General features: G+C 40.7%; 2 protein-coding genes across 4 annotated transcripts; one reads left to right on the top strand and one right to left on the bottom strand.

Moving 5' to 3' along the window:
* Nucleotides 1-2: 2 nt before the first annotated feature.
* MAK16 (MAK16 homolog) lies at nt 3-11,529 on the top strand. Its single transcript, XM_049704302.1, has 10 exons — nt 3-168; nt 2,810-2,859; nt 2,952-3,061; nt 3,163-3,227; nt 3,414-3,565; nt 4,308-4,362; nt 7,802-7,876; nt 8,612-8,724; nt 9,821-9,884; nt 10,046-11,529. Exons 1-10 carry the CDS (start codon nt 154-156, stop codon nt 10,238-10,240), a joined length of 894 nt encoding a protein of 297 aa, XP_049560259.1. The 5' UTR covers nt 3-153; the 3' UTR covers nt 10,241-11,529.
* Nucleotides 7,231-26,035, bottom strand: TTI2 (TELO2 interacting protein 2). 3 transcript variants are annotated; one of them, XR_007474650.1, is made up of 8 exons: nt 25,057-26,035; nt 23,809-23,995; nt 23,204-23,296; nt 13,878-14,065; nt 13,653-13,796; nt 11,804-11,966; nt 10,707-10,890; nt 7,231-8,693 (listed from the first exon to the last, which is right to left on the bottom strand). XR_007474650.1 is itself a non-coding variant. In XM_004283629.4 (7 exons), the coding sequence occupies exons 1-7, from the start codon at nt 25,701-25,703 to the stop codon at nt 10,786-10,788; spliced, it is 1,527 nt and encodes a 508-aa protein (XP_004283677.1). In that variant the 5' UTR covers nt 25,704-26,034; the 3' UTR covers nt 10,677-10,785. The 3 variants fall into 3 exon arrangements, 1 of the variants encoding a protein (XP_004283677.1); XR_007474651.1 differs by lacking the exon at nt 7,231-8,693 and adding an exon at nt 8,776-9,113; XM_004283629.4 differs by lacking the exon at nt 7,231-8,693 and having other exon boundaries at nt 10,677-10,890; nt 25,057-26,034.
* Between the last annotated feature and the right edge of the window lie 147 nt (nt 26,036-26,182).

Raw genomic sequence — 26,182 nt, 5'->3', positions numbered from 1 at the left:
CCGCTCCTTAGTCAAGGAGCGCCGCGTAATACCCCTTGCAGAACTCAGAACTCTCGCGATAGGCGAGACTGGGATTCCCGGAAGTGATTCTCCGGAAGCAGTATGGTTGCTTCCCTGTCCTGGCCAGGCTCAGCCCGCTGAACCGCTGACAAGATGCAGTCAGATGATGTGAGTCTTGTTGCGCTGCCACCCGGGTTTTATGAAGTGTGTCTCGCTCGCTTTAGGAGACTCAGAAGCCACCTACTCACCCATTAGCGTAGGATGGCTCCGGAAGCGAGGCTTCCAGAGCCCTGATTTCCGAGCGTGGGGCCCTCACGTGTCTACCCGGGCACTTCGGGGTTAAGGGGTCAGGACACCGCCACCTCAACCCCCAGGGTCGGTGTATCCAGGCCTTGGTGCCTAGCAAGGAAGGACTTTGCGTATGGTCCCCTGGGGACTCGGGAGGCGGCGGGGTAGGGGGTGGGTGGCGGCCTGGGGGACGGTACGGTGAAGTTTAGACACTAAATTTAAGCATCCTTTTCAACCACGTGCACCGTACTTTTCAACCTGCTTTTCCTGTGTTAGGTTTTTTTTTTTGCGTTTGCTCCACTCTCTGCCCGCGTCAAAATTTTGGAAGCATCCTAGACTTATTCGTTTAGTTATTTGTATGAGATATATTCAAGCGCCTACAGTGTGCCAAGAGTAATTACTGGAGATTTGGTTGTTATTAAGCCAGGCAAAAGACCTCTATTTTACTGTAGCTCTGGCGGGGGAGACAGTAAACGTGAACAAATTAAATACAGTTGAACCGTGTAATACTACTATGAAAGAAACATCGGGTTGATGCGGATAGGGCTGATGAGGGAAGGTTTCTCTGAATAGAAGGTATCAGGCGAGATCTAAAAGATGAGAAGGAACCGCCACTGGGGGCTGAGGGAAAAGCAATCAATCTGGGCAGTAAGAACAGTAAAATACAATGATCTGGAGGTAAGAGAGAAGGAATGTGGTAAAGGACATTAGTGTGACTGTGTTATAGAAATCAAGGGAAGAAAGGTAGGGAGTGAAGTTGGGTATCTTTGCAGGACAAGATCATGTAGAGTCTTGGAGGAGGTGTTTTAAGGCTTTTTTAAATGAGAAGTGACATCTGATTTACGTTTGTGAAAATGTCTCTAGTTGTGTGAAAGGCTTTCGAAGGAGAGAAAGAATGAAAGCAAGGAGACTAGAGCATGATGAAAGTAGCTTCAATAAGGTGGGAGTGGTCATGAAAAGAAATGGATGAATTAGAGATCTGTTTTATCGTTGTAACCGGCAAGACTTGGTTATGGATGAAATGAAGAAGGGAAAAATCAAGGGATTTTTGGATTTGAACAAACTCTTCAGTGGTGGTTTTATTTATGGAGGTGGGGAAGACTAGGGAAGGAACCCAGTATTCTTTTGAGAGGTGTAGAATTGAGAGCTCCATTTGGACCTGTGAATGTGTTTGATGCCTTTTAGATATTCAAGTGGAGATGTCAAGTAAGCAGCTGCATGTATATACAAATCTGGTGCTCTGAAGAGAAGTCTGACCAGGAGATGACAGTTTGGGAGTCATCAACCTGGAGATGATATTTAAAGCCACAAACCAGAATTAGCTCCTACTTCTCCAGTTTCATTTCCTCTTACCTGTTTCCCACCATCCCCTGCCAAACACACATCCTGTAAAATTCCAAAAAAGTTGTTCCATTCTTTAATGCTTCTTTGTGTTTTTCCCTTTAACTACTTCAGAGCCTTTCCCACTTCCTCCAGGCAGCTCACGCAAAGGCTCTCATGCTGTTACACACCTCTCCTGTGGCATTTAGATTGCTGCTTTGTGATGCTTTGTTTACATCTCTTTTTCTGTAGCTAGAAAGAAAAAACTTTTTAAGGATTGTACCTTCCTTCATTCAGCACGTGCCTGAGTGCCTCCTGTGTGTCAGGACTTTGAAATGTCAGTGTCTTACATAAGTATTAAGTGTACAATAAATGCTGAATGAATATAGAGCATATGAGTTAATGGAGGATAGCAACAGAGGATCTTCCTTGTCAATGAGGTAAAATCATGGTATGTGTGGTACGTATATCCAAAAATCTAGTAGTGTGTGACAACGATGCGTAATGAACACATTACGTAAAAAAAAAAAAAAAAGTCACTACTATATATATAATCTCATATTGTTTAAAATATACATGTAGGCATGCTAGTTGGTATAATATACAGATTAAAATACTACGAAATTGGGGCTTCCCTGGTGGTGCAGTGGTTGAGAATCTGCCTGCTAATGCAGGGGACACAGATTCGAGCCCTGGTCTGGGAAGATCCCACATCCCGCGGAGCAACTAGGCCTGTGAGCCACAACTACTGAGCCTGCGCGTGTGGAGCCTGTGCTCCACAACAAGAGAGGCCGCGATAGTGAGAGGCCCGCGCACCGCGATGAAGAGTGGCCCCCGCTTGCCACAACTAGAGAAAGCCCTCACACAGAAATGAAGACCCAACACAGCAAAAATAAATAAATAAACTAATAAACTCGTACTCCCAACATCTAAAAAAAAAAAAAATACTACGAAATTGTATCTCTGGGCAGTAAGGTTATGGTTATCGCTAATTTGTATTTACTTTTCCTACAAGAATCTGTTATTTGCGTAAAAAAACAAATAAATCAGACTATTTTACAAAGCATTTCTTTGTCCTTTCATTCTTCAAAGACTCATTTCCTCAGTAAAGCAGGGTGCTGCCCTAGCGCATTGTTCTCTTGGATTAATATGGCATCTGCTAGGTAAGAGCAATTGAAATGGGTTTCTACTTGTCTTGCAGGTTATCTGGGATACACTAGGAAACAAGCAATTTTGTTCCTTCAAAATAAGGTGAGTCTAGATTTTCAACTTGGATACAGATTCCGTCAGTTGCTCTCTTGGCATCCCATCTTATAATCTTTGCTCTTTTCCTCTCATTCTAGAACCAAGACTCAGAGTTTTTGCAGAAATGAATACAGCCTGACTGGACTGTGTAATCGGTCGTCCTGTCCCCTGGCAAACAGTCAGTATGCCACTATCAAAGAAGAGAAAGGTAACTCCTCGGTTTTAACTTCCAAGAGAAGTACTCAACAGCTTTTAAAAGGATATTTTTTAGTCTCTCCGTAAATAATAATAAAACTATTTATCCTGCAGGACAGTGCTACTTGTATATGAAGGTTATAGAACGAGCAGCTTTCCCTAGGCGTCTCTGGGAACGGGTAAGACTTAGGACATAAAATCATGACGACCGTTGATCAAGAGCAAAAAGGCCACATGCTTTTCTCACTTCCTTGACCACGTCTACCTTAAATTCTTGGAGCCGTCCTTATTAGGCCCCATAAGTGTCGTTAACAGCGAAGACTTAATATGACCCTTGCCCTTCAAGCTTCCTTTCTGTTTAACAGGTCCGGCTTCATAAAAACTATGAGAAAGCACTGGAGCAAATAGATGAAAATCTAATTTACTGGCCCCGTTTCATTCGACACAAATGTAAGCAGAGATTCACCAAGATCACCCAGTACCTAATTCGAATTAGAAAACTTACACTAAAGCGGCAGTGAGTACTGATCGTTCATTTATTTGTTTTTAGATTACCTTTCCATGCATCTTATTATGAAGCTGAGATATTGTGAAACCTCTAGTAATGTTTTCTGTTAAGTTCAACTTTGGGTACTTTTTTATGACATGCTAAGCAGCAGTAGCTTTACCACAGATTAAAGTTGTGCCCTTTAATTTTGCAGGATTTTAAAAACAGTAGACTACAACTTGATTATCAGCTTCAGAAAATTGTCTTTTTAACTCTGAGGGAATCCTAAAATTAGGGAGTTGAAAATGATCTTAAAAATGTGAAATGGAGTGTAAGAACTTTACTGTGGGTTCACTGAAAATTTACTTTTTTAAGTGATATGAAATCCACAGAATTAATTGCATGCCGTCTTTAAGGAGTGATAGGCCCTAATTCATTGTGACCTGCAGAGAAAGCTAGAGATGTCAATCTTCTATAGAAAATTATTTTTTCTTAGCTTGCGGAAGCATTAATCTTTAGCATTGTAAATGCCCTCAGAAGTTTCAGGATGCCTAAGGCATCCTGAAACAGCCATGTATATGAACAATGTCAAATATATGTAAAAATGCCTGACTTTTTATAGCATTAACTATCTAGAAAATTTTATGTAATCTTGCTATATTTAGCTGAGCCCTACAAAATCAATTCCAATCCTTTTTTTTCTTCTTTTTTTTTAAAGGAACGTGTAGAACATGTAATTGGGGTTTCTGATCATGTGTTTTATTTCCCGTAGGAGGAAACTTGTTCCTTTGAGTAAGAAGGTGGAACGGAGGGAAAAAAGAAGAGAGGTAACTTATTCTGATAATCGTAGGTTCTGTATTTTCATTGAAGTTAGGGCTGTAGTCAGGTAGTCAGGTCTCATGAGAACGATTCAGTCACTGCTGTCTGTGAACCGTTCGGGCCCTAGATTATGGACAACAGTATTAGTTGCATATGCTATCTGATATTCCATATCTGAAGATTATGACTTTCAGGGCAGGTTAAAATGTGGGTACTTTGGGGGTATGTGTAATGGAGAACAGAAAAAATACCTTAAATAGAGATCCACAATTCCTTGTCTGAAATTCTTGAGGTCACATTTAGAATTCTGGTATGTTGCCAATCTTATGTTTTACATATTACCCTCAGCCAGCTTTGAGCATTCTCATTAAACACACTAGTAGCTGTGCAGTGAAATATAACAATGTTTCACTAGATGAATCCACACTAGATGGAATTTAAAAAATGTTTTTTTAAGGAGCCTCATGTCAGTTCAGGTCATATTAGGCATCTAAACTGGGTTTTTGGGGTTCTGAAATTGCTGGTAAGGGATTAATAGGGATTAATTGGGATTATTTGTTTCTTTGAAGTAAACTATCCATGGAGAATCTAGTCAGGAAATTCCAGCCTTTGTCATAGAGAGCAGTCTGCCAGTCCACCTCATGAGACCTCACTCAGGCTGAGTATTCTTATGCTTTTAAGACCCAGAAATTAGCTTTTCCTGACAAGTTCACATTTTCAGTAATTCTAGCTATTTGCTTTGCTTACCATCCTTCCACCAACAGACATTTACCTCATCATTTGTCATATCCTATCAAGGAATAGCTTTAATAATCTTGATGCTTTTGTTTCCATTAATCACATAGAGTTCTGTATCTCAAACCTGTTATATCATTCGTCTCCAAACTTATTTTTTTGGTGCCGAAACCCAGGATTGAATCTCCAAACTTTTTTGATCACTCACCCCATCAGTAAAATTTTTGAACATATGCTCCCCAATATATTACTTGTAAATGTTATTATACATGTATATTTGCACTAATAGGTGTATTATAAGTAAAAGTTTGTGATGTAGTGAAGTGAAGGTTTGGTTCTCAGCAGTGTAAATTTGCCTTTAAGGGCTGTTATAAGTGATAGAGAGCTCAGAGACAGAGAGAAAGGAGGGCCTTTTTTTTTTTTTTTTTTTTTTTTTTTTGCGGTACGCAGGCCTCTCACTGCTGTGGCCTCTCCCGTTGCAGAGCACAGGCTCCAGACGCGCAGGCTCAGCGGCCATGGCTCACAGGCCCAGCCGCTCCGCGGCATGTGGGATCCTCCCGGACCGGGGCACGAACCCATGTCCCCCGCATTGGCAGGCAGACTCTCAACCACTGCGCCACCAGGGAAGCCCAGGAGGGCATTTTTGAGTGCCTGCATTTAGTACTTGCTGTTCATTTTTCGTTCTCCACCACCAATTATGCAGACATTTTTGTTTAAATCTGGCTAGTGAGTTTTCATCCTCCCTGAGTCAAAACAGGCATTCTTGCAAACCTTTCAGAAGAAATTAAAATTTTCTATTTTTACCAAATAAGTTTGAAGCCCTCTGAAATAGATTTGGAAGATTTTTAAATGGGTTAGAAAATGGCATTTCCAAATTTTTTAAGTGTGTGATTGCAGCTTTTATAGAAGACATGTTTTCAGCAATGTCACATATAGATGTAATCACTTTTTTAAATGTTCTAGCCACAGAACAAGGTTTTTTTGGAAAAACAATTCTTCAAACTCACTGTTAAAATATTGCCTTTCCTTTGAAAGAACAGTGAGTGTATTTATTTTTTAAAACTTCTGCTACAGAGGCTTCCCTGGTGGCACAGTGGTTAAGAATCTGCCTGCCAATGCAGGGGACACGGGTTCGAACCCTGGTCTGGGAAGATCCCACATGTGGCGGAGGAACTAAGCCCGTGTGCCACAACTACTGAGCCTGTGCTCTAGAGCCTGCGAGCCACAATTACTGAAGCCCGTGCACCTAGAGCCCGTGCTCTGCAACAAGAGAAGCCACTGCAATGAGAAGCCCACGCACTGCAATGAACAGTAGCCCCCGCTCACCACAACTAAAGAAGGCCCGCGTGTAGCAACGAAGACCCAACGCAGCCAAAAATAAAAACAAACAAACAAAAAAAGAAACTTCTGCTACGTTACATACTGCTGACAGCCATCTGTCATCTTAGAAAAGGTTGACAAATCTGGAACATTTTTCTCTTTGTGAAAAATGCATGGTTCTTTAAGTTCTACAACTCTTTTTAAAGTACTAAATCATTAAATAACCAGCATACATCTTTAAAACTACTCCCTATCTTATTGCAAAGTATTCAGTATCATCTGTAAATCCACTTAACCAAGCAAATAGCTATAGGCTGCAATAATCTGAATAAAGGAGTGAGGCTACCACTTTCAAACTCTTGTGCAGTATTTTTTCCCTTGCTCACTGTACTGTGACACACAACTATTTCCTTTATGGACAGAGTCAAGGCACTATGTGAGTGTGCATAAAAATGTGTAATAGTTAATATCTTAAAGAAAAAATATACAAAAAAGTTTTGAGTATTTGCTTGCTACATCTCAGTGGATCACCCCTGAGGTGTGAGCACCCGCTTTAGAGAAAAATGTAGAGATCACAGTAACCTTCTAACTGCTCTGTGTGCTCCCAGTCTCCCTGCCTTGTAATTGATCCTGTGCATTGTTCATCCTAACATAGCTTCAGTGTGTAACACTGACATTCTCTATGATTTTTACTCTCAAATTAATGCACAGTCTTTGGCAAGAAAGGCAGATTGAGGTTACATTTTTATGTTTTGTTTGTGTGAAGGTTGATACCATGTATCATTTCCTACAAAAGACCACTGAAGAGATTTTTTGATCTACTGTCTATCACATGGAATCTAACACCGTTTTAGAAAGCGTAAATGGGTGAAGGTCTCTGTTTCCTTTTCGCAGCTTTTATGGAGTCTGCTTCAGGACTTCTAATTTTCTGAGACTTAAATGTATGTAGACCTACTTGCTTTGTGTATCTGTCAAAGAATTTGTAGAATTTAATTTAGAAATCTATTCGTAAGGGACCTCCCTGGTGGCGCAGTGGTTAAGACTCCATGCTCCCAATGCAGGGGGCCCAGGTTTGATCCCTGGTCCAGGAACTAGATCCCACACGCATGCCACAACCATGGAGCCCACGAGCCGCAACTAAGACCCGGTGCAACCAAATAAATAAATTAAAAAAAATAAAATAAATGATCAAACTATTTAAAAAAATCTATTCATAAAACCATAGGAATTTTTTTAAAGATACATATATCTGGTTGGACAGGCAGAAGTTCCTATTACAGTAAGAGGGAAAAGGGGATTACATCTTTCACATAAAAACTTGATTTCTCCCACTTCTACAGGCTGAAAAATGAGTCTAATGAAGTAAATGGGTTTGCTCTTTTTCTCTTACAGGAAAAGGCATTAATAGCTGCTCAGCTGGACAACGCCATCGAAAAGGAATTGCTGGAGAGACTGAAACAAGATACGGTGAGAAAGCTAGGAACTTTGGGGTACAGATTTTATTTTTTAGGTGGTAATATGCTAGGAAATGTAGGAATAGTGGGAAATGTGTTTTATTTTTAAAGATGTTAGAAAGATCTTCACCTTGATTTTATTACTGGAATAAAATAGATATCATACAGGCCCTGGCTTCCTCATTTTAGTTTCCTGATCAAGCACATAAAATACTTTAGTTACTCTTGATACTTCAGTAGAGAGACCTTTCCTTTTTTGCCATTATTCCCAACTCCCCCTCCCAAACACAACAACTCTAGATCTCTCTATAAAAGCCGTACAGTTTCGATCCTCCTGCCTATTCATCCTAGACTTTTAAGGTTCTTTAAAATGAATTTTTATTGTCTTTTGAAAAATTTATGTCATTTACAGAAACAACATGAATAAAACTTACTTTTTCCTTACTATTTCCCCTTTATCAGCAAAATTACATTTGTTCCAATCCATGGGTTTTATAGACTATTAAGTTTTAAGTGATCTGGTATCCATCCTTCATAGAAGGTGCCTGTTTGGTATTAATCGCTGATTATTTAAATGTCAAATATGGGTTTTTGAAAGACACTGCTGGCTCTAGGCCTGAAAATAATATAGTAATATTACTAATTATTCTTGTTTGATCACTGAGGAAAATAATATACTTGTTGGACAGTGGACTTCAAGCATAAGATCCAAATGTGGTTAAAGCTGACCCACGTTTATGTTCTTTAGTATGGCGACATCTACAACTTCCCCATCCATGCCTTCGACAAGGCCCTGGAACAGCAGGAGGCAGACAGTGGCTCTTCAGATGCTGAGGAAAAAGATGATGAAGAAGATAAAGAAGTAAGCTTTGTGTTTTTGCTTTGTCAAGCAGTAATCTATGGGATGAGATCTTTTTTTTTTTTAATTAATTAATTTATTTATTTTTGGCTGTGTTGTGTCTTCGTTGCTGTGCACGGGCTTTCTCTAGTTGTGGTAAGTGGGTGGCTACTCTTTGTCGCGGTGTGCAGGCTTCTCATTGCGGTGGCTTCTCCCGTTGCGGAGCACGGGCCCTGGGCTCACAGACTTCAGTAGTCGTGGCTTGCAGGCTCTAGAGCGTAGGCTCAGTAGTTGCAGCGCACGGGCCCAGCCGCTCCGCTGCATGTAGGATCCTCCCAGACCAGGGCTCGAACCTGTGTCCCCTGCATTGGCAGGCGGACTCTTAACCACTGCGCCACCAGCCCGATGAGATCTATTTTTATGTAATTGAGAGAGAATATCATTTTCATTTCCCTAACCAAAATAGATATTTGGTTATTTTTTCCTATCATTTTTGATTAATTTGGTTCAGTAGTGGCTGCTTTGTTCTCCAGGTTCAGCCAACAAACTATTTATGCATTGACAATTTGATCTTATTTATTAGCATTCTAAAATTTTTCCTGCAAGATGACAAATGCAGGGTCCTTATTAGCTGAGGGAATATAACATTAAGGAACCTACTGAAATTTACAAGGGGCTTAATTTTACTGTTAATATAGGGGAAGTATATAGATAGTATTTTTAGGTAAAGGGCAAATTTAACAAGTAGATTCACAATAGACTCACACAGGTACACAGGTGTAACTTTTCCTAGTAGTAAACTATTTTTTAATATTTGAAATTAATACTTTTTGTTGAATGTGCAAAGAATTGTTTGCTCTTGTCCTGTATATTGATTTTAACCATTTAAAATGAGGATGTTTTATCTCTAATGATTTAAATCAGACATGAGAATTGATATCCCTGAAGTGTTTTAAATTCAGAAGTATTAAACTTGGAAATAAGTTGATTTTGCTTGCCTAGTAAGTAGACTCTCATTCTGTTTATGTTATTGATGCACTTATCAAAGAATAAAACCAGATGTCTAAGCTGAATTTTCATTATGTATCTTGAACATAACAGTTACATTTTATTTTAGGATGTGGGAAAAAGAGAGTTTGTGGAAGATGATGAAGTTGATGAGAGTGACATAAGTGATTTTGAGGTGAGGTTCATGGGTAAAAATCTGTCCTTTGGCTTCAGACAAAAAACGGGGAGGGGCGTTCTGGTCACACAGAGCAGATAAATTCTCTAGTTTTAGTTCTAAATAGGCAGTTTGGGGAATGAATCTAGTGTCTTTCCTATTTTTTTCCCTCCCCATATTAGGACATGGATAAACTGGACGCCAGCGGTGATGAAGATGAGGATGATAAATCCTCCAGTGAGGAAGAAGAAAAGGCCGTTGACACTAAACACAAAGGCAAAGCACCCTTGAAAGGACCTCTGAGGAGGAAAAAAGCATATGTAGAGATAGAGTACGAGCTGGAGACAGAGCCCGAGGCCAAGGCTAAAACCACGTGATTTCCCTTCAGACGTTTATAAACAGGACTGGACATTTTGAACTTCTTCCCTTTTTTTTAATCTTAAACACATACACACTTCTGGGTTTTGCTCTTTATCTTGTTTTTAACAAAATATTTGTGTTTTTAATATTTATGCTACTTCTGTGGGGCAAAAAATATGGGAGGGAGTGGAGAAAAGCCTAAATTGTGAACAGAGTATTTTTATAGCATTGTTACGTGTGCTGGAGTAACAGCTTGAGCCCAGGAAACGTAACAGATTAGTTTGTGGGTGTAAATATTTCTAAATTTTAAATGCTACCCACCCGTTTCCTTGGTATCCTCCCCCTGCATTCCTCCCCCTCCCCCCTTTATTTAGAAATGTCCAGACTTCAATTTTCTCATGTTTTCTTTTCCCTACTTCTATGGGAGTAAAAAGGAAAGAAGGAAAAAGAAGATCTAAGTTATAATGTTTAATATAAATATACCTTTTTCCTGAAATGATTCCATTTAAAACAATTGGAACAGAAAGAAAATCTTTTCCTCTTCAGGAAAGTAATACAAGTCTTAAGTTGCATTGTAGGGAGCTCCTTCAGAAACCTGCTGCACTCTTCGGATACAGTTCCCCACCTTACTGTCTTCACAGCTTTGGGGAATTTTAGCCAGGAGACCCTGAAACATAAAACCAAACAGTGTTTGTTTTTTGTTTGTTTGTTTGATATGTGTTTTCCTTTTACCTTGGTGGTTCTTTCTTGGTACCATACTCAAAGAAGGAAGGACGGATGACACTAGGGCACAGTTCACAGAACAGGTGTAACTTTAGAAACAGAAATGTCCTACTGGAGCACAGAGAAGTAGCTTACTACCAGTCAGGGTGAATCAGATTAAATCTAGGGCTTGAAAAGTGCCCAAGATTAAAAAGCCAAGATGAAATAATTTGAATAAACCATGCTACCCCTAAATATTTTTAGGATATGAATTTCTTTTCATTTTGCCTTATAACTTTCAATTGATTTCTAAATGGGGTAAGAAATGAGACAGTAATTTATAAATTATGTATACGTGGACACACAGCTATTGTATGCTATGGCTTTGAGAAGTTAACTTCTGTGGAATATGAGACCAAAGGAAGAATTCCCACGTGGATAAGTAAGCATGTGGAAAACACAGTTGCCTCTGAAAAACTGGAAACATTTCTGGTAACTGAATTGCTTACTCTACCTAAATTATTACTCCTTGGTGGTTTATAGCCCATTATTTCAACCTGTTTTTTTTTTTTTTCATTTAGACCACTAGAACAGAACTTAAATTTCTCGATCATGATCCTTTTGCCCATTCTCTGTCCTGGCTCCAGAAACATCCACTGATCCTCTTGCCTTTTGGTCTAAACAGTTCTGAATAGCTTTAAAGGAAGAATAAGGTATTAATCAAACTCCATTGAAGGCTAGAAGGCTCAGAGGTAGAGACTCGAAGCCCCCACGTTCATTTACAGACTTGGTCAGGCACTTAAATGTAAATTAGAATCACAGGAATTACCTGAGGATGAAGAAGCCTATTAGACGCCAAGTCGCAGACTGTCCCTTACCTTCACCTGTCCTTCAGAGCAGCGGTCCAGGAGAATCAGGCAGTCTGTGGCCTCTTCTAACAAGGCACTCTTAACAGATTCGGGTGTGAGGCTTGAATCCCTTGCTACATCACATATCAGTTTCAAGAGAGCCTTCAGTAAGACCACAAGTCTACAGGGAACTCTGGAATCAAGAAGAAAAATGATGTTCAGACTCCGAATCAGGATATTAAAACTGAAAGAGACTTCAAAGGCCATCTAGTAGAAAACCCTCATTTCATAAATGAAGGAACTGAAGTCAAAATTTAAGACCACAGAGCTGGAAGCAGAACTAGAGACCAGACTCCAGATTTCTGAACTTTAAGGCCCTTGGTTTTTTCTACAGCATGCTGCCCATACACACTGACATTCTGGCCTGCCCAGGAATACCTAGTTTCCCTCCATAAGCATGGTCCTACCGTAAGCAAACAGCCCCTCCTGAAAAGGGAGAACTGGGACCTCCCTTACCAGGGGCCTATACTTTTGACCAGAGAACAGGAAATGGTCCATAGTTCTTTAGCTTTGATGCGGTCTTAGGCCTGGAGATTAAAAATACAGGAGGGAAATAAGCTTGGCTTTTGAGACTTACGTGTCAATTTGAGTTTTCTGTCACTATATTTCTAGATCCTAGATTACCACCAGTTAGGCCCAGTCTATTTACTTCTACTTAGTGTTTCTAAAAGTTTTTATGATAATGATTACACAAAATTGTAAATGCACTTAATGCCACTGAATTGTACACTTTAAAATGGTAAATTTTATGTATTTTTTAACCACAATAAAAAAGAAACTAAAAAGCCTTAAGGAAGCTGAAAAATAATTTAACTTGTAGTGTGAAAATATAAATAAACTATACTTCTGGGCAGAAATGTGACTGGGAGAAGAAAAGTTTCCATCCCTCATCTTGATCTAAAAAACATTAAGTGTTTTCCTGTAACTTGTGTGCTGCTCAGCCCTCCACCTGTCATCACTCAACACACAATTTGCTGTTTCCCACTCCCCAGGCCCCGGCCCCTCCATAATTGACATTCATTTTCTGACCTCTACGTTTGCTTGCTGACCTCTTCTACTTGGACAGTATTAGTGTGATTCAATTTCATTCATGCATCTATTCCAGTCACTTTAAAAATATCTGTGTACTTAATACCAGGTTCTGAGTAAGTTCTGGAGTTCTCAGTGTACTAAAGTGCTCAGTCTTCCATCCTCCTGGAGCTTCTAGTTCAGTAGAGGAGAAAGACAGTAAGCAAATAAATGCAACCTCGTTACAAATGTGACTGTGGGGTACATTATGAGGAGATGAGAGAATACGGCTCAGAACAGAGACACGCACGTGTTGCTGAGGCACTGGACTCTCGCTGAATTAAACATTTCATGCAAGAGAGCCTTCCGCAGACCCAACATGTTTGGGTTCCAGCTTGCTGTTCGGGACACCTACCTCGAGCCAGAGTTGGAATGCTAAGCAAATATATCCCAGATCAGTATTCTGATTACCACAGATGTTCAGTGATGTGCTATGAGTGCTCCATTCTCTATCAGATTTAAGAAACATTATGGTGAACAAAGTTAAGTACGTCTACTGTAGCACTGCTAAATGGCCTTTAAAATTCTAATATGCATTATAAATCCAGAGAAATGTACACCTGAAGGAACTGACTATATCTTCAATGCCACTTTCACAGTTCAAAATCCAATTGGTATGGAAAAACAGGAGGTATTCAAATATATGGCACGTCCTTAATACTTTGTACTGAATGTACACCTGGGCAAGTTCTGAAGGGAGTATCGGCTGAGTTTTGCCCCTCTTAGCACACCTGTCTGCTGGCTGTCATACCTGGGCCAAGTATACTGCATGAGAAGTTTTAGGGCTTCCAATATCTTCAATCTAGCCTCCTCCTCGGGTCCATCATAAACCTCCAGATAACCAATGATGACTCGATCCAGCCTCTTCAAGTGCCGGACAGTTAAGATCCCCAACCTAAAAATGACAGAGAAAATGTGACTCCAAAGAGTGAAGTTGAAGTTGAGTATGGCCACGCCCAGCTGCCCTGGGACTCACCTCTTCACGAAAGCCGGTAGGTTTCTTGCGTAAGTCCTGCGTAAGAGAAGGCGGTGCTCGGGCTCCATGTGCATCAGGATCAGCTGCAGGACCTCGTCACAGTGTGTGGTGGGTCGGGCTGCATCTCCCTTCCAGTGCAGGGCTTTCTCCAGGATGGGGAATAAATCCAGCAGACACAGGAGCACAGCCTAGGAGGAAGTAATAGAAAGGAACTGTAGTAAATGAATTTGTATTCACAACACACAGATTTTTCTAGCAACTTCCACTAATCTACCATCCTTGGGGTCCATGTCATAGAATTCTAAAACAGTCTAGTAATAAGTTAAATGTATATTACTTTACATTTTCAAACATTTTTTACATTCTTTTATCTCCATCGGACCGTCTCAAGTTAATACCTTCTCAGGATAATTCTTTGCTAATCTATAAAATTTGAAGAATAGCAGAGCTAAGACTAATCCAAAACTTAGGAGTCTAAGTCTACTGTCAGTAAATTCCTGAGTCTAAGTGATATTTACAAGTATTTACAATAAAACCACTCCCAAACAGATTCTCAGATGATCCTATTTGTATCCACTTCGACAGCCCTATCTGAAATTTCAATGTCTAAGCACTCCCTTTTAGCTCTCCCGGGATCTTTGTTCTTTCTTTTATGTCTTTTTTCCTTTTTCCTTTTTTTTTTCCTTAAATCACCATCTCAAGAGCCCTAACACCTTTCTGGCTGTTAGCACAGCCTGGGTTCTCAAAACCAAAAATAGTATTTAAAAAAGAAAGGTGACAGACTGAGGTGGGAGGAGGGAGACTAGGCATAAAATAAGAAACAAGGTAATTTCGACCTCTGATTTTATATAACTTGTTTCTTCTGTCTTCAGAATGTTCTCTGCACACCCCCCATAGTTGAAACTTTTTTTTAACATCTTTATTGCAGTATAATTGCTTTATATTGTTGTGTTAGTTGCTGCTATATAATAAAGTGAATCAGCTATATGTATAAATATATCCCCATATCCCCTCACTCTTGCGTCTCCCTCCCATCCTCCCTATCCCACCCCTCTAGGTGGTCACAAAGCACCGAGCTGATCTCCCTGTGCTATGCGGCTGCTTCCCACTAGCTATCTGTTTTACATTTGGTAGTGTATATGTGTCCATGCCAGTCTCTCACTTCATCCCAGCTTACCCTTCCCCCTCCCTGTGTCCTCAAGTCCATTCTATACGTCTGCGTCTTTATTGCTGTCCTGCCACTAGGTTCTTCAGAACCTTTTTCTTTTTTTAGGTTCCATATATATGTGTTAGCATATGGTATTTGTTTCACTCTTTCTGACTTACTTCACTCCTTCTGACTTACTTCACTCTGTATGACAGACTCTAGGTCCATCGACCTCACTACAAAAAATTCAATTTAGTTTCTTTTTATGGCTGAGTAATATTCCATTGTATATATGTGCCACATCTTCTTTATCCATTCATCTGTTGATGGACACTTAAGTTGCTTCCATGTCCTGGCTATTGTAAATAGAGCTGCAATGAAATTGTGGTACATGACTCTTTTTGAATTATGGTTTTCTCAGGGTATATGCCCAGTAGTGGGATTGCTGGGTCGTATGGTAGTTCTATTTTTAGTTTTTTAAGGAACCTCCACACTCTTCTCCATAGTGGTTGTATCAATTTACATTCCCACCAACAGTGCAAGAGGTTCCCTTTTCTCCACACCCTCTCCAGCATTTATTGTTTGTAGGTTTTTTTATAATGGCCATTCTGACTGGTGTGAGGTGATACCTCATTGTAGTTTTGACTTGCATTTCTCTAATGATTAGTGATGTTGAGTACCCTTTCTTGTGTTTGTTGGCAATCTGTATATCTTCTTTGGAAAAATGTCTATTTAGGTCTTCTGCCCATTTTGGATTGGATTGTTTGTTCTTTGCATATTGAGCTGCATAAGCTGCTTGTATATTTTGGAGTTTAACCCTTTGGTAAGGATTAAATCCTTTTTCCCAGTTGCTTCATTTGAAAATATTTTTTCCCATCCTGAGTGTTGCCTTTTCATCTTCTTCATGGTTTCCTTTGCTCTGCAAAAGCTTTTAAGTTTCATTAGGTCCCACTTGTTTATTTTTGTTTTTATTTCCATTTCACTAGGGTCAAAAAGGATCTTGCTGTGATTTATGTCATATAGAGTGTTCTGCCTATGGTTTCCTCTAAGAGTTTGATAGTGTCTGGCCTTACCTTTAGGTCTTTAATCCATTTTGAGTTTATTTTTGTATATGGTGTTTGGGAGTGTTCTAATTTCATTCTTTTACAGTAGCTATCCAGTTTTCCCAGCACCACTTATTGAAGAGGCTGTCTTTTTCCACTGTATATTCTTGCCTCCTTTATCAAAGATAAGGTGACCATATGTGTGTGGGTTTATCTCTGGTCTTTCTATCCTGTTCCATTGATCTATATTTCTGTTTTTGTGCCAGTACCATACTGTTTTGATTACTGCAGTTTTGTAGTATAGTCTGAAGTCTGGGCACCTGATTCCTCCAGCTCTGTTTTTCTTTCTCAAGATTGCTTTGGCTATCCAGGGGCTTTTGTGTTTCCATACAAATTGTGAAATTTTTTGTTCTGTGAAAAATGCCATTGGTAGTTTAATAGGGATTGCATTGAATCTGTAGATTGCTTTGGGTAGTATAGTCATTTTCACAATGTTGATTGTTCCAATTCAAGAACATGGTATATCTCTCCATCTGTTTGTATCATCTTTAATTTCTTTCATCAGTGTCTTATAGTTTTCTGCATACAGGTCTTTTGTCTCCTTAGGTAGGTTTATTCCTAGGTATTTTATTCTTTCTGTTGCAATGGTAAATGGGAGTGTTTCCTTAATTTCTCTTTCAAATTTTTCATCATTAGTGTATAGGAATGCAAGAGATTTCTGTGCATTGATTTTGTATCTTGCTACTTTACCACATTCATTATTAGCTCTAGTAGTTTTCTGGTAGCATCTTTAGGATCCTCTGTGTATAGTATCATGTCATCTGCAAACAGTGACAGTTTTACTTCTTTTCCGATTTGGATTCCTTCTATTTCTTTTTCTTCTCTGATTGCTGTGGTTAAAACTTCCAAAACTATGTTGAATAATAGTGGTGTGAGTGGATAACCTTGTCTTGTTCCTGATCTTAGAGGAAATGGTTTCAGTTTTTCACCATTGAGAACAATGTTGGCTGTGGGTTTGTCATATATGGCCTTTATTATGTTGAGGCTAGTTCCCCTGACACCTACTTTCTGGAGGGTTATCATAAATGGGAGTTGAATTTTGTCAAAAGCTTTTTCTGCATCTATTGAGATGATATGGTTTTTCTCCTTCAATTTGTCAATATGGTTTATCACATTGATTGATTTGCATGTATTGAAGAATCCTTGCATTCCTGGGATAAACCCCACTTGATCATGGTGTATGATCCTTTTTTTAAAATTTTTTTTAATGTGTTGTTGGATTCTGTTTGCCACTATTTTGTTGAGGTTTTCTGCATCTATGTTCATCGGTGATATTGGCCTGTAATTTTTTGTGTGACATCTTTGTCTGGTTTTGGTATCAGGATGATGGTGGCCTCGTAGAATGAGTTTGGGAGTGTTCCTCCCTCTGCTAAATTTTGGAAGAGTTTGAGAAGGATAAGTGCTAGCTCTTCTCTAAATGTTTGACAGAATTCGCCTGTGAAGCCATCTGGCCCTGGGCTTTTGTTTGTTGGAAGATTTTTAATCACAGTATCAATTTCAGTGCTTGTGATTGGTCTGTTTATATTTTCTGTTTCTTCCTGGTTCAGTCTCAGAAGGTTGTGCTTTTCTAAGAATTTGTCTATTTCTTCCAGGTTGTCATTTTATTGGCATACAGTTGCTTGTAGTGTATCTCATGATCCTTTGTGTTTCTGCAGTGTCAGTTGTTACTTCTCCTTTTTCATTTCTAATTCTATTGATTTGAGTCTTCTCCCTTTTTTTCTTGATGAGTCTGGCTAATGGTTTATCAATTTTGTTTATCTTCTCAAAGAACCAGCTTTTAGTTTTATTGATCTTTGCTATTGTTTCCTGCATTTCTTTTTCATTTATTTCTGATCTGATCTTTACGATTTCTTTCCTTGTACTAACTTTGGGGTTTTTTCCTTCTTCTTTCTCTAACTGCTTTAGCTGTAAGGTTAGGTTGTTTGAGATTTTTCTTGTTTCTTGAGGTAGGACTGTATTGCTATAAACTTCCCTCCTCAAACTGCTTTTGCTGCATCCCATAGGTTCTGAGTCGTCATGTTTTCATTGTCATTTGTTTCTAGGTATTTTTTGGCTTCCTCTTTGATTTCTTCAGTAATCTCTTGGTTATTTAGTAATGTATTGTTTAGTTTCCATGTGTTTGTATTTTTTATAGATTTTTTCCTGTAATTGATATCTAGTCTCATAGCGTTGTGGTCGGAAAAGATACTTGATATGATTTCAATTTTCTTAAATTTACCAAGGCTTGATTTGTGACCCGAAATATGATCTATCCTGGAGAATGTTCCATGAGCACCTGAGAAGAAAATTTATTCTGTTGTTTTTGGATGGAATGTCCTACAAATATCAATTAAATCCATCTTACTTAATGTATCATTTAAAGCTTGTGTTTCCTTATTTATTTTCATTTTGGATGATCTGTCCATTGGTGAAAGTGGGGTGTTAAAGTCCCCTACTATTATTGTGTTACTGTCGATTTCCCCTTTTATGGCTGTTAGCATTTGCCTTATGTATCGAGGTGCTCCTATGTTGGGTGCATAAATACTTACAATTGTTATATCTTCTTCTGGGGTTGATCCCTTGATCATTATGTAGTGTCCTTCTTTGTCTCTTGTAATAGTCTTTATTTTAAAGTCTATTTTGTCTGATATGAGAATTGCTACTCCAGCTTTCTTTTGATTTCCATTTGCATGGAATATCTTTTTCCATCCCCTCACTTTCAGTCTGTATGTGTCCCTAGGTCTGAAGTGGGTCTCTTGTAGACAGCATATATGTGGGTCTTGTTTTTGTATCCATTCAGCCGGTCTATGTCTTTTGGTTGGATCATTTAATCCATATACATTTCAGTTAGTTATCAATATGTATGTTCCTATTACCATTTTCTTAATTGTTTTGGGTTTGTTATTGTAGGTCTTTTCCTTCTCTTGTGTTTCCTGCCTAGAGAAGTTTCTTTAGCATTTGTTGTAAAGCTGGTTTGGTGGTGCTGAATTCTCTTAGCTTTTGCTTGTCTGTAAAAGTTTTAATTTCTCCATCGAATCTGAATGAGATCCTTGCTGGGTAATCTTGGTTGTAGGTTTTTCCCTTTCATCAGTTTAAATATGTCCTGCCACTCCCTTCTGGCTTGCAGTTTCTGCTGAAAGATCAGCTGTTAACCTTATGGGGATTCACTTTTATATTATTTGTTGGTTTTCCCTTGCTGCTTTTAATATTTTTTCTTCGTATTTAATTTTTGATAGTTTGATTAATATCTGTCTTGGCATGTTTCTCCTTGGGTTTATCCTGTATGGGACTCTCTGCAATTCCTGGACTTGACTATTTCCCCTCCATATTAGGGAAGTTTTCAACTATAATCTCTTCAAATATTTTCTCGGTCCTTTTTTTTTCTCTTCTTCTAGGACCCCTATAATTCGAACATTGGTGCATTTAATATTGTCCCAGAGGTCTCTGAGACTGTCCTCAGTTCTTTTCATTCTTTTTTCTTTATTCTGCTCTGCGGTAGTTATTTACACTATTTTATTTTCCAGGTCACTTATCCTTTCTTCTGCCTCAGTTATTCTGCTATTGATTCCTTCTAGAGAATTTTTTATTTCATTTATTGTGTTGTTCATCTCTGTTTGTTTGTTCTTTAGTTCTTCTAGGTCCTTATTAAATGTTTCTTGTATTTTCTCCATTCTGTTTCCAAGATTTTGGATCATCTTTACTCTGAATTCTTTTCAGGTAGACTGCCTATTTCCTCTTCATTTGTTTGGTCTGGTGGGTTTTTACCTTGCTCCTTCATCTGCTGTGTATTTCTCTGTCTTCTCATTTTCCTTAACTTACCATGTTTGGGGTCTCCTTTTCGCAGGCTGCAGCTTCATAGTTCCCATTGTTTTTTGTGTCTGCCCCCAGTGGCTAAGGTTGGTTCAGTGGGTTGTGTAGGCTTTCTGGTGGAGGGGACTGGTGCCTGTGTTCTGGTGGATGAGGCTGGATCTTGTCTTTCTGGTGGACAGGACCGCATCCGGTGGTGTGTTTTGGGGTGTCTGTGAACTTAGTATGATTTTAGGCAGCCTCTCTGCTAATGGGTGTGGCTGTGTTCCTGTCTTGCTAGTTGTTTGGCATGGGATGTCCAGCACTGTAGCTTGCTAGTTGTTGAGTGGAGCTTGGTCTTAGCGTTGAGATGGAGATCTCTGGGAGAGCCCTCCCTGATTTATATTACATGGGGCCAGGAGGTCTCTGGTGGTCCAATGTCCTAAACTTGGCTCTCCCATCTCAGAGGCACAGGCCTGACACCCAGCCAGAGCACCAAGACCCTGTCAGCCACATGGCTCAGAAGAAAAGGGAGAAAAAAATAAAGAAAGAAGGAAAAATAAAATAATCAAAATAAAAAAAATTTGTAATTGTTAAAAATAAAAAAAAGAAAGAAGAGAGCAACCAAACCAAAAAACAAATCCACCAATGATAACAAGCATTAAAAACTATACAAAAGGGCTTCCCTGGTGGCGCAGTGGTTGAGAGTCCGCCTGCCAATGTAGGGGACACGGGTTCATGCCCCGGTCTGGGAAGATCCCACATGCCACAGAGTGGCTGGGCCCATGAGTCATGGCCACTGAGCCTGCATGTCCGGAGTCTGTGCTCCGCAACAGGAGAGGCCACAATAGTGAGAGGCCCACGTACCGCCAAAAAAAAAAGAAAAAACAGACAGAACCCTAGGATAAATAGTAAAAGCAAAGCTATACAGACAAAATCACACAGAGACGCATATACATGCACAGTCACAAAAAGAGAAAAAGACAAAAAGTATACATATATGTATATATTAAAAAAAAAGGAAAAGAGTAACCAAATCAATAAACAAATCTACCAATGATAATAAACTCTAAATACTAAACTAAGATAAACATAAAACCAGAGACAAATTAGATGCAGAAAGCAAACGCCAAGTCTACAGTTGCTCCCAAAGTCCACCACCTCAATTTTGGGATGATTTGCTGTCTATTCAGGTATTCCCCAGATGCAGGGTACTTCGAGTTGACTATGGAGCTTTAATCCACTGCTCCTGAGGCTGCTGGGAGAGATTTCCCTTTCTCTTCTTTGTTCACACAGCTCCCGGGGCTCAGGTTTGGATTTGGCCCCGCCTCTGCATGTAGGTCACCTGATGGCATCTGTTCTTCGCTCAGACGGTACGGGGTTAAAGGAACAGCTGATTTGGGGGCTCTGTCTCACTCAGGCCAGGGGGAGGGAGGGGTACGGATGCGGGGCGAACCTGCGGCGGCAGAGGCCAGCATGACGTTGCAACAGCCTGGGGCACGCTGTGTGTTCTCCCAGGAAGGTTGTCCCCGGATCACGGGACCCTGGTAGTGGCAGGCTGCACAGGCTCCTGGGAGGGGAGGTGTGGATAGTGACCTGTGCTTGCACGCTGGCTTCTTGGTGGCTGCAGCAGCAGCCTTAGCATCTCATGCTGTGTCTGGGGTCCGCACTGATAGCTGCGGCTTGCACCCGTCCCTGGAGCTCAATTAGGCGGTGCTCTGAATCCCTTCTCCTCATGCACCCCAAAACAATGGTCTCTTGCCTCTTAGGCAGGTCCAGACTTTTTCCCGGACTCTCTCCCGGCTAGCTGTGGTGCACTAGACCCTTCAGGCTGTGTTCACGCAGCCAACCCCAGTCCTCTCCCTGGGATCCGACCAAAGCCCGAGCCTCAGCTCCCAGCCCCCGCCCGCCCCGCCGGGTGAGCAGACAAGACTCTCGGGCTGGTGAGTGCCGGTCGGCACCGATCCTCTGTGCGGGAATCTGTTTTGCCCTCCGCACCCCCTGTTGCTGTGCTCTCCTCCGTGGCTCTGAAGCGTCCCCCCTCCGCCACCCACAGTCTCCACCCGCAAAGGGGCTTCCTACTGTGTGGAAACCTTTCCTCCTTCACAGCTCCCTCCCACTGGTACAGGTCCTGTCCCTATTCTTTTGTCTCTTGTTTTTCTTTTTTCTTTTGCCCTACCCAGGTACATGGGGAGTTTCTTGCCTTTGGGGAGGTCTGAGGTCTTCTGCCACTGTTCAGTAGGTGTTCTGTAGGAGTTCTTCCACATGTAGATGTATTTCTGATGTATCTGTGGGGAGGAAGGTGATCTCCACCTTCCGCCAGCTTGAAGGTCTCTTCACAGCAGATGCTGTGCCCCGCAGCCTGCCCAGGACCCTATTGTTTACATCTGTCCTGGTGGGATTCCAAACACCACGCCTGAAACTCTTATTCATCCTTTATAAGCAAATATCACCTCCTTACCCGATCCTCTTAAAACCACCCCAATACCACCAAACCTCGTTAGCTGCCTACTGTTCAACACCCACTGCACTTTACAGAAAACTTTTAATAGATCTATTACTCTGTACTGTATTTACATATACAGTATATATATTTACATAAATGTCTCTCCAAAGGATTTCTTAAAGTCAGAAACCCTGTCCAACTCATTCATTCTTGGAACCTACAGTGGTTACTGGCACACAGTAGGTACTCAATGTCTACTGGATGAAAGAATAAATGACACAAAAAACCCAACATACAAGGAGTTCCCAGAGTGTGTGTTGATATAAAAGCAGCCCAGAAGTAAAGACACTTAAAGTAATAAAAATGGAACATTTTTGGGAGTTCTCAGTCAGCCAAGTGGTTAGGACTCGGTGCTTCCACTGCAGGGGGCTTGGGTTCAATCCCTGGTTGGGGAACTATATCCTGAAAGCTGTGTGGCCAAAAAGAGAAAATAAAGAAAAAGGAAAGCAGAAAAAGAACCCATCTCTCTTTTGCTCATAAATTGGTGAGACTAAAAAAAAATTAAAAATAAAAAATAGAACTTTTTGAGACATAAAGCTGCCCCCAAGTGATATATAATTGACCCAGATGAAGATAAAACACTGGCTTTTCTGTGGAGACTCAGGAATGTGGATGTCTCTTGGTATTGAGACATTTTCTAGTCATTTGCTACCCCCATATTTTCAATTTGTCAGTGGTTCTCAGTTATCATCTTTACCTTCCTAGAAGAGTAAAATGTGTACCAAGTATTCTTATTCACATAGTGCCACCTTCTACTCAAATTTGAGAGCTCAGACTCAGAGTTATGAACAAATCTTACCATTACCTGAATGAGGTGGTGCTCCCGTGTGTACAGGTGGTTGAAAAGCGCATGGTATAGGACTTGGGCCCTGTTGTACTGCAGCAGATCAGCAGCTGGCTGCAATCAAACAAATTACCCAATTAAAAGCTTCCCAAGGTTGGCAAAATGTTGATAATTTTTGAGATTGAACGTGGTACATGGGATTCATTATACCACTCTCTCTACTTCTGTGTATATTTTAAAAGCTCCATAATATACAGTATAAAAAAAAAAAGTTTCCTTGAGTAATAGATTGCACATTTGGGTATAATCCCTTTCAGCTTCTGAATTTTTTGTTCCTTGAAAGTCAGTTGTTAATGACTCAAAGTCTGGTTCTTCAGTCTGACGATGGTCTACGTTTCTTATATACATCACCTATCAGATACAACCTACTAGGTTGGCAGAGGAAAATACAGAGAGAAAAATATAGATTAGGGAATTGAGAGTCACATGACAGCATTAAAAGAAAGCCAGTTAATAAAAGATATAAACATGGGCAGCAGTAGAGCAGTGATGTCATGAACAGGGAATGGCCATGATGACTCAGCCTGCACCATCGGTACAGATGACAGAGAACGGAGGCCACTTACCACATTTAGCACAATGTGATGGAGGCAGTGGACACCCAGGATTTTGTTCTCGGTTTGATAGTCATCTGAGATGAGCAATGATGGGGGAAGTACCCTTTCCAGATGTTGGCTCAGCCAGGGTCGAGTGACCTTTTGCAGAGTCCATGAGAAAACATGTTTGGTGGCTGGGTTACTCTTCCAGGAGTCCCTAAATGGAAATGTGAAACCACATTAAGTGACATGGTGTCCAGTTCAAGCTAACTATATTTTCTTATACTTGAAAGAAAAATACATTCCACATAAGATAACTCAATGTTAACAACATACATTTTTAAGATTTAGATCAAAATAATGTACAGAACTTACACTAAATACATTTATCACCCAGGGCTCTGGGTCTAAAGAATATCCGATGAAAAGTAGCCAGTTATAACCACAGCTATGTAAAGAATCTGTGGTGATGGTGGTGGTTACAGTGAGAAAGTGTTGAGAAGGGAGAGAGGAGGAAAGGAAATGTCTTCAGTATCACTATTATTATTATTACCACATGGGAGCAAATGAATCAATATTCAAACAGCAATTTATAGCTTATAAAGTGAGTTTACACACATAACCAATCTTCAAATACGGTGTAACAGGTAATGTTATCTTTATATTGCAAATAATGAAACTGGTCCTATTCAGAAGCAATAAAAAGAAGCAAGAGACATCCTCAAAACTAAGCCTTTTACCTCCACATTCCTGGTAAAAAGACAGTTATGTACTCACTTTTTTCTCATCGCTCCAGGGTCACAAACACAAATGTACAAAGTAGCAAGTGGAAACTCACAGAAGATACTTTAGCTAACAGCAATCTAAAGGACTTTTATTTTTTCATCCCAAACACGCTTCCATATCTAATAACTAGCGATGAGCTTCAAGATCCCTAAGTTTAAATTCAAACCATAAGTTTAAATCTTCTCGAAGTTTAAATCTTCTCCGAATCCCCAACCCCACCTAACTGAAGAAAGTTAAGTCTAAATAAATGGGACTGAACTTCCAATTTCACGGCAGTTGTCAGGACTGGAAAAAGCACTAGAAAATCAAGTCTGAAGACCTGGGTTCTAATGTCGAACTTGCCACTACCGAGTTAACGTCATCACAATCACAACCGTTCTGGGCTTACAACACCTTTATGTCGCTGATGCAGAAACAACTCCTTTGAGCTCTAACCTTCTAAAACATTAGTCTGAAGCTTAAGTCGGTGGCCCTTACGGCAGGAGTACTCACTTATTCAAATCGGGTTTGAGAAGCCCCATGACCGCAGTAAATCTCCCTTTCTCATCTTCATTTTCTCCGTGGAGGAATCCAGCCACAGAACCACACTCAGTAACCTGAAGCAGTAAGGCGAGCACCTGTCCAGCGACGCCCTGAGATTTTGGGCTGGTCCATGGTTGCTCCAAGTTGTGTGTGATGGCAAAAATATAGATGGGTCCTGCCAAGTGACGGAGGCCTGCCTTCCATGCAGGGCAAACCAAGGAATTCTTAGCGGTCTCAACTTTCCTCAACAGCTTAAGGAAGAGTAACCCAATTGCTGCCGCTTTCTCGGCCACTTCGGAGTGACGATCACCTCCCCCTTCCGGTCCCTCGGGAGGAACTGCATACTTCCCCAGGGCTTTTGCCACCTGCCCCAGCATCTCGGGCATTCCACGGAGCGAGGTGTCACTCCCCGAAAATAACTGATCACATTCTTTGGCATCTAGTACAGCACTGAGGTCCCGAAGAGCTTCATTTCTGGCCTTGCCCCGTCGGGATTCCTGACCGGCAAACTGGTACAAGATCTGGGAGAAGGCCTGTCCGAGGGCGGAGGAAGCCCACTGTCCAGGAAAGGAAGAGCCCTCCCGGGGTGGGGATTCCCGAGAGCCGTGAGGCTCCATGCCTCAGACCGAGGACGAGGATGGAGGCGAGCGGGGGTCCGCTAAAGAGGGAAGGAAAGATAACTCCGGGGCTGGGATTCTCTCAAAGAACAGAACTAAAATCAAATAAAACGGCGAGACGTCTTGGAGGACCGAGGGAGAGTCTAGCCCGCAGAAGAGTAAAGGTATAAAGGAAAAGATGCGGGAAAGGGGGTTCTCTGAGAGTAACAGAAGCTCAGATTCCCAACAGTGGAAGGGAGAAATTACTCTTGCCTCTCTGAAGACTCAAAAAAGAAAAAGAAGAGAAAACAAAAAAATCCTAAAGAGCCTGAGAAATAAATCTCTAAGGCGTGACACTAACAGGGCCGCCGTTACCTTCAGCCCTTCCGGCACGCCCGCGCCTATCAGGATCCGACTTAGCAAACGTCGTTGCCGCAAAGCACAAGGCTAGCTTCCGCCATTACCACGGCTACGCTCCGTCATTTCACGACGCACTACCG

The sequence above is a fragment of the Orcinus orca genome, chromosome 21 (assembly GCF_937001465.1).
Source record: "Orcinus orca chromosome 21, mOrcOrc1.1, whole genome shotgun sequence".
Classification (NCBI taxonomy): Eukaryota; Metazoa; Chordata; class Mammalia; order Artiodactyla; family Delphinidae; genus Orcinus; species Orcinus orca.
Note: the sequence above shows the minus strand (reverse complement) of the source record. Positions and strands in the feature narration are given on the sequence as shown.